This window comes from Mizuhopecten yessoensis, unplaced genomic scaffold (assembly GCF_002113885.1).
Source record: "Mizuhopecten yessoensis strain PY_sf001 unplaced genomic scaffold, ASM211388v2 scaffold716317, whole genome shotgun sequence".
NCBI lineage: Eukaryota > Metazoa > Mollusca > Bivalvia > Pectinida > Pectinidae > Mizuhopecten > Mizuhopecten yessoensis.
This window is the reverse complement of record NW_018480056.1, coordinates 485,859-501,527: the sequence shown is the minus strand read 5'-3', so window position 1 is coordinate 501,527 and position 15,669 is coordinate 485,859. Positions and strand designations below refer to the sequence as shown.

General features: G+C 36.8%; 1 protein-coding gene across 15 annotated transcripts in view; it reads left to right on the top strand.

Annotated features, from left to right (window-relative positions):
• Window positions 1-15,669, top strand: part of LOC110442987 (dipeptidyl peptidase 4-like) — a 406,309-nt gene that overhangs the window by 239,997 nt on the left and 150,643 nt on the right. Inside the window, exon 1 of one of the 15 annotated variants that reach the window (XM_021486906.1) lies at window positions 15,019-15,082. The exons of the other annotated variants lie outside the window; for them this stretch is intronic. Within the exon in view, the coding sequence (XP_021342581.1) occupies window positions 15,032-15,082 (51 nt within the window). The 5' untranslated portion in view covers window positions 15,019-15,031. Of the gene's footprint in view, window positions 1-15,018; window positions 15,083-15,669 lie in introns of those variants that run through there. 15 annotated transcript variants of the gene reach the window in all.

Sequence of the window (15,669 nt, the reverse complement as noted above, 5' to 3'; positions counted from 1 at the left end):
ATGTGTTGTCCTGTTATATGCCCACCCACTACTTTCAGTCAGAGATTATGTGTTGTCCTATAATAAGCCCATCCCCTTACTTTCAGTCAGAGATTATGTGTTGTCCTATAATAAGCCCACCCCTTACTTTCAGTCAGACATTACCCCCTATTGTCCTGTAATAAGCCCATCCCCTTACTTTCAGTCAGAGATTATGTGTTGTCCTATAATAAGCCCATCCCCCTACTTTCAGTCAGAGATGATGTGTTGTCCTGTTATATGCCCACCCACTATGTTCAGTCAGAGATGATGTGTTGTCCTGTTATATGCCCACCCACTACTTTCAGTCAGAGATTATGTGTTGTCCGGTTATATGCCCATCCTACTTTCAGTCAGAGATGATGTGTTGTCCTATTATATGCCCAACCACTACTTTCAGTCAGAGATGATGTGTTGTCCTGTTATATGCCCATCCCCTTACTTTCAGTCAGAGATGATGTGTTGGCCCCCTTTTTCTTATTCTCACTTACTCCTTTCTTCATCTCTGTCAATGTTTCGAAGATCCCTTTTTATTACCCCCTGCTTTCACTGAAACGGTGGATGTTAATTTGGGTTGGTCAGTACTAGTCTGTTTGTCTGTCTGTCTGTCACGTTCGTTGCCGTGGAATAACTACAACAAATGTTAACTTCAAACTTGGTCACAGGGTTAAATGTCTTATGGGCTTAACCAAGTTCGAAGACAACTTTCAGCAGACTTTATTTGGCTGAGTTATGGCCCCTCGAATAATGAAAAACATCATTATCTGCCGTTTCTACATGTTCAATGAAAAGTCTAATAAGGCCTTTTAACCTTCGAGTTTTAAGCTATATTACAGTATGTCTCAACAGCACGATACTCATATATTTAAACCTAACCTCAATATGTTTCCCTACAATATGTCCTGCAAGCGGGGGATATAAATTCCACGAATTTGCTTGTTAATGTAAAAATTAATCCGGCCGAATGTCGGCAGTATGGTTAATTTTACTCATGACAAGTTTTTACTTTACAAAGATTGCCATTCTTTCCTTTTGGGATTATTTTTTTTACTGAAATTTTGTTTTCATCATTGCATATAAACACATTATTTTGAAAGCAAACAGGACTCTCCAAGAGATTTGGTCATTCTTGAAGTGAAAATAAATATTGGAAAACGTTTTTGCTATATCATATTGCTCTAAATGATTCCCAGTTTGATTGAAATGCAAAATATCAAAATACCCAGCAAATCTGTGCCTTAATTACCACCTTGTCCTGGAGCTAAAAATACTTTTTAAATCATATATACTTCACCACATACATGTACATGTATTGAGTTTCTGTTTGTGACAGCTGTGTAATGATATAGTACACTGCTACCAAGAGTAAAGTGTTTCTGTATCAATTTAACTGTTCTACTGCTGTAAAAAAAAAAATAAAAAAAATAGGTTATTGATTATAGTATTTTTAAAAAATCAATTTCCTCAGTGCAGTGTTAAAAGTGTGTTTCGTCGACAGTTTTCTGTTTGAGATATTGATATTGTGTTTTGTATCGTTTCCATCATTTGTCACCATGTATACAATCAATGATTGATAGAGGACAGTGGCGACATCTAATTATGAATGAATCGCGTGGGGGATCTATTCCCATGGCAACACGCAATATCTGGGTGCTAACTTCTGTCTGGTATCTGATGATGTCATCATCCATGTGACCTGTTTTTCAGCTGTTGTAAAACATTCGTTTCTGGACCTGGCAGTGCATTTGTTGGTATATATACAACGTTCCGTGGTTCGGTTGCCATGGTTTTGAAAACACAAGCAATAATCAATACTTTGTTTATCTATTGGTGAAAATTTTGCCGAATCATGATCATTTTGGAAATAAGAAACATGGCAACAAATGTTTCCGTAGGAGACTTAAAACTATCCTGCTCAATGGAGCATGACTGGCCCTACTCTCAATGAATCTCCAGGGCTATTTGTTATCAAATTTATTAAACCGCCACTAAAGCATGGTTGTTAATTTAGAAAAATTGTTGAAAAAAGAGGGATTGGAATAAAATTGTTCAGTTATTGTGTCAGTCATTGTAGTTATTATCATATCAGCTTTCAAACTTCCTGATGCCCTTGTTTTTTTATGTATTGCTGTCTCCTATATTTTTTTAAGTAAAATTAACGACATTGACTGAATCTGTTTCTACCCATGCTTGGAAAGTTAGCTCTGACTGAATCTGTGTCTATCTCATGCTTGGAAAGATAGCTCTGACTGAATCTGTGTCTATCTAATGCTTGGAAAGTTAGCTCTGACTAAATCTGTGTCTATCTCATCCTTGGAAATTAGTAAGCTCTGACTGAATCTGTGTCTATCTCATGCTTGGAAATTAGTAAGCTCTGACTGAATCTGTGTCTATCTCATGCTTGGAAAGTAAGCTCTGACTGAATCTGTGTCTATCTCATGCTTGGAAAGTAAGCTCTGACTGAATCTGTGTCTATCTCATGCTTGGAAAGTAAGCTCTGACTGAATCTGTGTCTATCTCATGCTTGGAAAGTAAGCTCTGACTGAATCTGTGTCTATCTCATGCTTGGAAAGTAAGCTCTGACTGAATCTGTGTCTATCTCATGCTTGGAGAGTTAGCTCTGACTGAATCTGTGTCTATTTCATGCTTGGAAAATTAGCTCTGACTGAATCTGTGTCTATCACATGCATGGAAACTTAGCTCTGACTGAATCTGTGTCTATCTAATGCTTGGAGAGTTAGCTCTGACTGAATCTGTGTCTATTTCATGCTTGGAAAGTTAGCTCTGACTGAATCTGTGTCTATCACATGCATGGAAAGTTAGCTCTGACTGAATCTGTGTCTATCTTATGCTTGGAAAGTAAGCTCTGACTGAATCTGTGTCTATCTCATGCTTGGAAAGTAAGTTCTGACTGAATCTGTGTCTATCTCATGCTTGGAGAGTTAATTAGCTCTGACTGAATCTGTGTCTATTTCATGCTTGGAAAGTTAGCTCTGACTGAATCTGTGTCTATCTCATGCTTGGAAAGCTAGCTCTGAGATTGATTAGTAAACAATTTCACTATCTGTCTATCAAATAGTGTCGAGATATTTTCCGTCTGTCATATAGTGAATTTTTCATTGTGAGTTTGTCAAATAATAAAATATCTAGTGGTAAGGACTGGGATACGGTAAGAGATACTTTGTGTCTGTCACACACAGAAATATTTAGTGTAAGACTGTCAAATAGTGAAGTCAAAATGTACATCTACTTTCAGTTTGTCGAATGCCTTGGTAGTGAAATATGTATTATTTGTCTGTCAAATAGTGAAATATGTGACAAAATCAGCATTGCAAGTTATACAAAAGCATTGATTTGATTATAAGCACGATAATCATTGACAGCTAGTCTTTCATCAGGGTTTATTAGACTCTTGTAATTAGCCTGATCAAAGAACCTGCATTGACACTCTAATGTTACACAACAATCAACGAGTCTTTGGGTGATCTAAGGAATTCTTATTATTATTTCAACCGCAGAATTTAATTTTAAGAACCAGAATTTAACTTTCAGAACCAAATTCAGATTCCAAAATTTAATGATCAACACATTAATAAAAACAGAAAATCATCAAATTGAAAACAAAACTTTGATGTTCTCTGATTTAAAATGGTCGTCATCAAACAAAGCAAAAATAGACTGACTCACACTTTAGGAGAAAAATAAAACTAGAGACACTATGATATAACTGAAGGACGTTTGCTACCTCTATTTCCAGACTTGATATCTTAGCTGTGTGATAATTAGCAATCTATCAGCTTTATTAAAGTTAAAATTCCTGAAGTTAAAATCAGGTCACATTGTAGGCTACCTGACTTTGATTATTAGAATTTTAGTACCTGGGAAACTCTGAACCCCCAGACAGGGAGATCCCCCACTCAGAGCACTAAATCTGCCAGAAGGGTCAGGTCACGCTTTGGAACTCTTTCCACAGTGTTAAGTAACATTGTATACATGATAGGTATGTTACATCCAGGTATTCAAGTTTGTTAGACTCTGAACTGATTGTGAATATCCCATAATTTGATGTATAAACATTGGAGAGCTATAAATCAGTCTGGTTTTTCATTAGTCACGACAGTGATGGTGCTCTACTCACATTGTGCATGCTAATACATAACAGCCATAAACACATGTACTGTTTGTCTGGGAGGATTATGTGGAGGAATTTTTGACTGATGGTTTTCTTATCATGGCAATAATAAGAAATTATTTTTAACAGTTTTAACAATTTTAGGGTAGATCGCGACCTCCTGTATTGACATTATATCACTGAAATTTATATCATACAATACAAGCTGAGGTCAATCATGTTGGGTTTTGTAAACCTGAGAAAACAGGATAGATAATATGTTTTTAATAAATTATGTAGAAAACTGTATAAAAATTATGCTTGATGTGTTAAGAGTACATTGTACAGATCTGATTTAGGCACACTTATTGTGTCGAAACACGTCAACATCGTAATAAATATTGCCGATCACCTTCCAGGGGATATCCTGTCCAGTCATCTTAATACTTTAAATTCCGATTACTTTTTGAGCTGGACTATTGCATTCCACTCGTATCAAACCCACAGAAGGCTGACAGGATCTTCAGAACTATTAAAGAGAACTGCATTGATGTTGAATCTCATTAATGCTTTGAATTATAGCTATTGTGCACTGGACTGCGGTATGTGGTGGCCAAAAAACCTTAGGGTCAGACAGTCAAAAAGAGGGTCATTATACGGAAACTAAAAGTTCACAAATCATCATTCTTGGGCCTTACCCAGTTTTTCCATTAAATCCTTCACTAAAATCATATAATTAGCAGGTTCATCATAGCTTTATCAGGGAAAAATGCTGGTCGCAGTGAGATTATTATATTTGATAATAACACGTAGCTGTGAATTAACAATGATATTTTGATGTTTCCATTAAGCCATTTTAGGTATTGGAGTCTCGAACAGTAATTGGAATGAGCATCTGATCCCAAAGCTTCTTGACCCCATTCACAGAATTCAGAGCATACAGACTCTCCTTTAGAATGGAACTTATAATCATGTCTGTTAAAGATTTGTCCTCTGTAGGAAAAGTATTACCAAGGTTATTATAGGATACAAAAGTTATTAGAGGGTACCAAGGTCATTAGAGAATTCAAAGGTCATAAAAGGTTACCCAGATAATTAGAGGCTTTGGAGATTATCAGAGGCTTACCTTAAGGCCATTAGAGGCTTTTAAGGTCGTTCAAGAATTTCATGGTGATTGAAGAATGTCAAGGTCAGTGGAGAATTCCAAGGTCATTGGAGGCTAAGAAAGACATTAAATACTTCAAAGCTTCTTTCAGACTCCCTGAAGGTTATTTTGGGCTTAGAAAGCCAACAAAAGCTTCCAAGGTCATCAGAGGTTTTCAAGGTCATTATAGGCTTTCACGGTCAACAGACACTTCAAAATTCATCATTAGAGGCTTAGAAAGTCAACAAAGGCTTCCAAGGGCATTAGAGGCTTCCAAGGGCATTGGAGGCTTCCAAGGGCATAAGAGGCTTCCAAGGGAATTAGAGGCTTCCAAGGGCATTAGAGGCTTCCAAGGAGATTGGAGGCTTTCAAGTTCATCAAAAACTTCAAAGTTCATTAGAGGCCTCGATCTAAGGTCAGGTGAAGCCACTTGAAGGTCACATAAAATTAAGAAGTCCAAGATGACACCAATGTCATCATAGGTTATCAAGGTCATTAAGTAGCCATGGTCATCAGAGGATAGCAGGATCATCAGAGGCCATTTAGGTCATTGAAGGTTACCTAGATCATTTTGTGTAATTAGGAGAATTTGGTTTGAAGTTTTTGTCTGACTATTCATTTTGTCTTTTGCTGTAGTTTATTTTGTGTAATGTCTTTTTTTGTGTCTTGCCATCATTTTGTCTGATTCAGTGATAATTCTGTTTGATTACAATGAGTTTTTCTGTTGGCGACCATTTGGTGGAGCAATCTAATAACGATGCTTTTGAATGTATCAAATCACACTGGAGCAGATACAGAAGAGTAATTACCATAAATAACAAGGTAAAATTGGTCCGAGACCTAAGATGGCGCTTCATTGTCCAGAGGCTAATACTGTATGAGCCAGTGATGTCCATTGCACGGTCAACAGAATTAGTCTCATTCAGCCTCCATGTCAGATTTCTGTATCTGTGATCATTCTGATTACCCTGGTCAATTTGGTCACTTTGGGTAAATCAAAACCTCATGCCTTAAAATAGCACCATGTCCATATGAGCGGTCAGTCCTTACTTTGATACAGCATTCTCAGTCCAGGTGCCTCTCATCAATATCACATATTGATGTGCACTGACCACCAGGATTTGTGTCCCTCAGCATCAAGCTTAGCTGGAACAAAACGGAAAGATCTCAAACTGTCAGCTTTAATTCGAAACAATATACATGTACTCCAATATCTAATTATATTGAATTCTTGAAATCAAAATGTTATAGCTAGCTGTGTAAACTTTTGTGTAATTTTCTATTTCCTCGATAGTTCTACGTACGTTTAGAAGTCTGGAAAAAATTTAAAATGTTTTCCATACTCCTAAAGTGCATTCTGAATGAACGTGACATATATGAGCTTTTAGCATTTTATCTGCTGTTATCAACCTTATATATTCTCATTTTTTCATTAATCATTAAAGGTTGCCATAGTTACTGCATACACTAACTACATTTTGTCTTTGGCTTGTATCAAGCGTAATGGCACAGGATAAAAATTGCCCGAGATGATAGGAACATATTCGAACACAGCAGTGTGAGGATTGCTAGGGCAAAGACTCTATTTCAAACACTGTTGGACAAATCTATTTACCGTCACCATGGTGACTTGATAGTCTGTCCCCATACTTTGACACCCGGGCAACAAGTTGATGAAATTCATTATCAAGATGGCTGCCTCTGTGTGATGTTAGGTGTAAGCTTTGAAACAGGAAGTTCAGATAAAAAGATAAGCGCTTTGCTCAGGGTCTTTAATCCTTGTCACTTGACACCTTTCGAGTCACACGTACGTCCTAGCTAACACGTATTGACGACCTTCATTGTGCCACGAAGCACCTTCAATGTTCCAATGGCTGCGCTCTCGATGATTCCACTATCACTCGGCTAGCAATTACCTTCATCATTGTTCTTTATGGGAATGCATCATCTAAAACAACTTTAACAGCCGAATCACTGTATATTAAGACTGCCCATTTGGAAGAGAATCTTTATGGTCATAATACTCAGGTAGTCATTACAGACAGGTTGTTATATTGTAAATTGTAAAGTAGATATTTGTCTGAATATATCTTATAATAGTAGTGATTGATGGCTAGGTGTCTTTTAAGGTTGTGATTCCTTAGGTGCTATACTGTCTCCAATAAAGAAGAGTTCTAATTCATTCAACATTTTTTCTGACTCAGAGTTTTAACTAACCCTTATTTTTCTGACTCAGAGTTTTAACTAACCCTTATTTTTCTGACTCAGAGTTTTAACTAACACTTATTTTTCTGACTCAGAGTTACTAACCCTTTCACTACAGAAAAAAGTTATATACAAAATTATTTGTTTATTGTTTGCTCACGTGATTGCTCATGTGAGTTAATGCCATCATTCTTCAATCCGTCATCGTGCATTCTCTGTTAATAATTAAACATTTTTGACTTTGTTTTTCATAGACGCTCGTCTGATTGACTTCAAAATTGATACAAATATTCCCTATGAAGTCCTGACCAGCGTTATTATTTTTTGTGCCGATCTGAAAATCTAAGATGGCCACCCTGGCCTATGATTGGCTTAGACATTTTTGAATTCTTTTCGAGAATGGCTCAAGCGATTGACTTCAAATTTGGTGCAATTGTTTCCTATGACGTCCCAAACAAGTGTTCTTACTTTTTCGTGTTGAAACATAAATCCAAGATGGCCATCCAACTCCAAGCCTCTGATTGGCAGAGCCATTTTTGACGTCTTCTGAAGAATGTCTCAAGCGATTGACTCCTAACTTGGTACAATTGTTCCAATTGAGGTCCAAAACAAGTGTTCTGTATTTTAGTGCCGATCCAAAAATTTGAGATGGACATTAACTGGCCTCTGATTGGCTTAGATATTTTCGACTTCTTCTCTCAAGAATGACTCAGTGTAGATTTGATAATTACAAACCTTGTGCGTTTTACTTAATGGATTGCCCTTTGATTGGCTGAGACATTCTCAACTTTTTTAAACTCATGTGAGCGTTGAGCAAAGGGCCTCTTGTTAATATATAGTAATTTACTTTTTCACAATAAAAGCATCTCTGTTATGGAGATTCAAACCCAAGACCTCTTGGTTATAAAAAGAAATCTTATAAGCTTTACTACCGATCAAGATATACGCTCTGTCAACACTCTGTTAAAAGTGTTATCACTGCATGTAGTGTCAGAAACCTTTGACTGATAAAGTCTGAAAGATATAACTGTGTTTGTATGAAATACGAAATAATTAACATGATATTAATAACAGTCTGAAAGCTTCAAGAAAACAATGGGACTGTCTTCGTTAAGGCAGGTTAAAAAAAATTAGGATTAAATAACGCCAACCAATATAAAATTCTCTAATTTGTCAAACTCAGAGTCTCATAGGTGTTTTAAAATGAGTTATTCCAACTGTATGGCCATATAGGAAATGTAATTGTTATTTACATTGTATTGTACATACATTGTATTCCACCCAACACAAGACATTTCTTGTTTGAAATGGACATTAAATTGTGTGAAATCAACATTAAAAGTTGATCATCTTTAGCGACTGGAGATTTGATCCTATTACAGTTGTACCCAACCTGAAAGGTTTTTCTTTATGTAATGTGATCATTTAGCAACCAAACTCTGACCACCCATGGATGCCCATAGTAATTTCTTACCCTCCATCCCCCATACAACCCCCACCCAACCCCACCACCCCTGAACCCAGAACCACCCACCCCACCCCCTACCCATACTTCCCCCACTCATCATTATCCTGCAAGACCTGGTCATGGCTATTCATTAATTATTAAGACAGATCAATATCATTTCCAATATAAACAGCAGATACAACTTCAAAACCCCTTTACACAGTGTTTTAGAGAAGAACTTCAATGTATATCTCAGTATCTGATATTGCTCAGAAATCCTTATCTACCATTGTCTCTCTAAATAGGGTCAGACAATTGCAAGGTAACCATTCCCATTGCAAACAACATTTTATTCCCAAAATGAAGTTTAAATTCCTGATTAGTGAATGTCTTTTTTTATGCCCCTACCATAAAATGATGGGGGGTGGGTATAGTGTTGCCCATGTCTGTCTCGTCCCCATCCCGTCCCGTCAGACATCAAAACTGAAACTAATTTCACATGGTTACAACAGGGGCATTCATGTCTTACAGACATTTTTAGTTTTTAAACCAATATCCTCCCAATCTCCTCGTAACTGTGGCTAAAACTAAATCAAAGTGTTAGCAACCTGACATTGATCTCCTTTAAGGACAAGTAGATGCAAAAGCATATTAAAACTCAGTGAAATCTCCAACACACACCACCAACACACACACACACACACACAAATGATAAAAGAAATAAATAAAAGAATAAATGAATATAAAATGTAATTAAGTGCAAGGTACTATATAATTTTTAATAATTCTCAAAATTAAAATTCCCATAATTCCCAGAAAAAAAACCCAATACCAACAACCATAATTTTAATTATACAAATAACGGTACCAGCTGCTGTTGTCCTGTTAGTTAGAAAATACAATTACCACGTTCCTAATGGTCCAATATTTTTTACCATGTTCCTAATGGTCCAATATTTTGCCCTTAAATATACACAGATAGTGTGAATTCAAACCTGTTAAATACCTTTTGTATCCCATTCCCAATGTTCATTGTCAAGTTCCATAATTACCATGATTATCCCACTTTTATTTGGTCAGAAAGTTATCTACCCTTTTCCTATATTGGTCAGTTTAGAGTTCCCTAATTACGTACCACAATCCTATTGGTCAAACTTTTATATTCCCCAAATTATTTTGGTCACTTTCCAGTTTCTCCCAATTCTTTGGTCATTTTCCAGTTTCTCCACCTTACATATACCCGAGCTAACACTTTTACGCAGTAATTCAAACCCTATCACTGGTCAGTGTCCTTAAATCTGACCAATGTCTAGCGACATCTATTACCCACGATGCAGCAGTCCCCCTCCTTAACTCATGACTACGAACAGCTTGCCTAGTATCTGATCTACCATTAGCTTCTACGATGATGACGAGAACACCACGATTACATTTATTTGATATGCTTTCCTATTGATCAGGGCCTGCTGTATTGTCCAAGCCAGGCGATCACAGATACTCCCATCAAAATCACGCTGATTTTTGCAGCGTAGATTTGTCATTTGTAAGCTGACAGTAGATAGGGAGGCAGCATGCTTCGTTTCCACTCTGCTGTACCGAGAGTGCCACACAGTACAGCTAAAGCTGGCAGAATAGTTTTTGTCAGTGTAGATTTTTTGTTCAACATATAACAGATACTGGAGTCTGTCTGCTTTTAGTGTTTACATCTGTGACAAATTCAAAAATACTTTTTGTCATAAAATAATTTGTGACAAAATCCTAGTGTATGTGAATATATATGAATAGTATTTGTGTCTGAGAATTTCAGCATATTTGTTTTCAACAGATTTCGTAAACATCTTTTTCTGATGATATTTAATAGACATATATTGCGGAGTCACCAAGAAAAGATTGCAGTCAATATTTAACTGGTCAATATTTTGTGTTGACCATGAAGGAGTAAAAGGATTAAATGCCAGTGGTCATTTGTACATTTGTATTACCTTAATCACATGAATTGACTACATGATCAGGGATAACGAGGTATAACACCGATGACCTGACGTTGTCACGGTGACTCTAGAGAGATATTGATACAGAGCAACAAGTCGGCCGCTATTGTGTACATACCTTATGTCGGATCCAAGGATTGTATTGGAATTTTAAAATGACATCCCTACCTTTCTAGGCTGAAGAGTTCAAAGTATGGTCAGCATGCAGGTAAGGTTACATTCGTCATGCTGTCTTATGACTTTATTGACAGGAAGTGCATTGTTGAACATGCACCATTTACATTGTAGGGCTATAACCCTTGGCTGTACAATATATAACTGTATCTATAATGGACGACCACCTGTCTATAACAACCACCTGTCTTTATCAATTACCTGTTTGTAACAACCACCTGTTGATATATTTAACAACCTATTTATACAACCTGTCTATAACAACCACCTGTCTTTATCAATTACCTGTTTGTAACAACCACCTGTTGATATATTGAACAACCTATTTATACAACCTGTCTATAACAACCTATTGATACAACCTGTCTATAACAACCACTTGTCTATATCTACCAACTGTCCATATTATTTTAGCTACCACCTGTATGTAGCTATTACCTGTTTATAACAAACACCTGTCTATAAAAACTGAACTAAAATGTACTTGCCTTTTATGAATGGTCTGTCTATAGCTACAACCTGTATATAACTACCACCTGTCTATAGCTGTCACCTGTATGTAACTACCACCTGTCTATAGCTACAACCTGTATATAACTACCATCTGTCTATATCTACCACCTGTCTAGCAACCACCTGTCTATACAAATTTAACTATCTACCCATAATTGATCATCTGTATATAGCTATCACCTGTTTATAGCTACTATCTGTCAATAGTGTCCACCTGTCTATAGCTGTCACCTGTCTATATTGACCACCTGTCTATAGCAATCACCTGTCTGTAGAAATTTAACAACCTGACTATAGTTAATCACTTGTATATAGCTATAGCTACCACCTGTTTTTGTCACCACATGCCTATAGCAACAGAATTACCTGTCTATAACTATCACCTGTCTATTATGGCCTATATGAGGAGGAACACCTCTCCATATCAAACACCTTTAGCAATCCTCTGTATTGTATCAATAAGGTCGTCAGTCTATAATGACCTAAGGGTTTCTAATACCAAGCATATGATTGACATACTTTATATGTTTCAAGGATATATACTGGTATTTAACTTGCATGAAGTCCAGTTATGCCCGCCCCAGTCTTGCTTGACCGCCAAGACTGGATGCGTGACATCATTTTCAAGCACACTATAACCTCATTTAACACAAATTTCCCAAGTGGTCATCGGCAAATACAAGATATGATGGAAGATTTAATAGAAACTGTCACAAGATACTCCGAGTTTTGTCGTATAAATAGCTAGCAATGCCTTCTGTTTTAACCCTGGTCTCCGATCATCGTTGATGAGGGAAACAGGATGATGCTGGAGCCAATTTGGCAACACACGGAGCCAAAAACATTAGGAGACCAAAGAATGCTCAGCAGAAGGAAATAATGGTTTTAGTACATCACATTGCTAAAAACAAATGTGTACTAGACCAGAATTCAAATTCTGGACTTCATATTGTTATATGACACTTACACTCTAATTAATTGAGCTACCTCAGGTCCACACATACTACATTCAGGATATGAATGTTTATATTGTAAAGTCAAGGTCACAATCAGGATCTACACATCAACATCCTGGTCACATAGAGTATATCTTTGTAGCAAGATCAAATATAAGTTTAAAATCGTATGGGAGATACATGTACTTGGGCAGACAAGGAAGGGTGTGTGTAAACTTTATAGTGCTACCTCACTGAAATACCTACAAGCTGAAGTCACATGACATTGTGCTCCACCTGGGGTCCCATTATATAAAGTCGAGGTGTACTAACGTGTAGACCAGTCCTAAAACACCTTGATACAGATGAAATGATGAGAAGGAACAAAAAAGTACTGATATTAAGGAATTAAGTGATTTGTCCTATTAAATGGACAAAACCCACATCCTTTCTCACTAAAAGGGGAGGAGGGCACTGCTTTAACTCAATCAAAGGTTGGAATAATTTATTATAAAATTTCAGGGGTGAATGAGTTAAATCGAGATCTGCAAGGCTGAAATGTATGCAGAGAACACAGGAAAGAGACTGAAACAAATGAATATTGATTGTAATTTTGCTTGTCCAAAAAAGAGTTCCTCTGTTCCAGTAAAAAGTCGCCTAACCTAGAAATTTTGTTTATGTACATTAATGTAACAATAAAACGAAGTTTTGCCACATGATGCATTTTTTTATACCAGGGCACTGGTATTCTGGAATAATAGCACCTAGGGTCTAAATGTTGTTTGATAATACCAGGGCACTGGTACTCTGGAATAATAGTAACTAGAGTCTGAATGTTGTCTGATAATACCAGGTCACTGGTACTCTGGAATGATAACAACTAGAGTCTGAATGTTGTTTGATAATACCAGGTCACTGGTACTCTGGAATAATAGCACCTAGAGTCTGAATATTGTTTGATAATACCAGGTCACTGGTACTCTGGAATAATAGTAACTTAGAGTCTGAATATTGTTTGATAATACCAGGGCACTGGTACTCTGGAATAATAACAACTAGAGTCTGAATGTTGTTTGATAATACCAGGGCACTGGTACTCTGGACTAATAGCAACTAGGGTCCGAATGTTGTTTGATAATACCAGCCGTCACTGGTACTCTGGAATAATATCAACTAGAGTCTGAATGTTGTTTAATAATACCAGGGCACTGGTACCCTGGACTAATAGCAACTAGGGTCTGAATGTTGTTTGATAATACCAGGTCACTGGTATTCTGGACTAATAGCAACTAGAGTCTGAATGTTGTTTGATAATACCAGGGCACTGGTACTCTGGAATAATAACAACTAGAGTCTGAATGTTGTTTGATAATACCAGCCGTCACTGGTACTCTGGAATAATAGCAACTAGAGTCTGAATATTGTTTGATAATACCAGCTGTGACATAGGTGTTTAGCATCTTTGATAAAAATTAGTTCTAGAACTAACAGCCGTCCATGATATGGACGTCATCAATATGCACCTGTTACCTGTGAAACACCTGTATAATACAGGCATGATGAGGCTTTTGGTAAATTTAAAACACCTGTAAATAGAAAGTAAGACACTGTTGTTTTCAGCTGGTCTTAATTTACCCTCCAGATTAGTCGAAATTGACAGGTACAAGTTGAAGAGTTTAATAAATGTGATGATGTTTTACAGTAAAACAGTGGAAATTGACACATTCCAGCTGTTGAAACATGCGGATGTATTTCACACTTCGTTCTGGAAACAAACAACAGGAAGGTAATACTTTGAAAATATTGCATCTGAGTTGTCATCATTTTTGTTTCATGCTGATGCCAGGATATAATTTTCAGTCTTCCGAAAAATGGTTAAGGATCCCTGTACCACTGCCAAAACCTGCAACTAAGTGTTGGAAACTGTTTTATCAAGAATGACATTAGCTTTGATTAATCATTTCCGAAAAGGAAGCTTAACCTTTAGGCCTTTTTGAGGAATAATGGAGATGAAATAAATAAAATCCACAATCATAAACAGTGTTTTGAGTGTAAAAAGTTAATGAAGCTGCCCAGGATTGGAACCCTGAACTTCTGATTGTGATTCCATTGCTCTAACTGATTGTGATACCATTGCTCTAACTGAGTGTGATACCATTGCTCTAACTGATTGTGATACCATTGCTCTAACTGATTAAGCGACCTGGTTTACGGAACTTTTCTGGCCCAACTGCAGTTATATTCATATGGAAGTTAAGGAAAGGTTACTATTTATAGGAAAAAACAACAGTGCAGTGGGACATGGATCCTTAAGGAAGTTAAGGAGAGGTTACTGTTTGGGACGGGGATCCTTATAAGGATTCTAACAGCATTATCAGCACCTGTGTTTCTCTGATAAAAAGATGTAAACAATTTCTTTTGTTGACTGCAAGACATTCTGGAATGTTGTTTGAAGGAATATAAGCGTATAGAAATGTCCAAATGGATTAAGCCATGAAGGATCCTCCTAGCAGGTTTAATACAACCTTTTATTATGCAGTACAGGTAAGATCATCGTTACTAGACTGGTAGTCTACACTGAAAACTGCTCACAAATTGTTTTGTTTAAATTTTACAGAGGTTTTTAGAATAATACAATATTTCAATTGCCATTTAAAGTTAAGAGTAAGCGCTGCATCAGTTTTAAGTGCAAAAACAAACTTAAAGTATTTTTTCTGTACTAGAGTTACTTCCCCTGTGAGGTTTTGTATGTTTTTCCTGAGACTATAACTGTAACCTTTGTAATGGTGTCTAGGTCGACTTGTGCACTTTTTATTAGCTCACCTGGTCCAAAGGACCAAGAGCTTATATATGCAATACCGTGGCGTCCATCGTCCATCACATCAACAATTTCTTCAAACAACTTCTTCTTAACCACTGATTGGAATTTAACTAAAATTGAATGGAAGCATCCCTAGGTGATGGGGATTAAAAATTGTACAAATGGTGGGGCTGACCCACAAGGGGGCTGAGGGACGGGGCCAAAAGGGGGCAATTTGGCTGTATTGCTATAAATGACTTCTTCTCTATAACTATGCACTGGATATATATCAATCATATTTAGTTGAAATCACTCATGGGAGATGGGGATT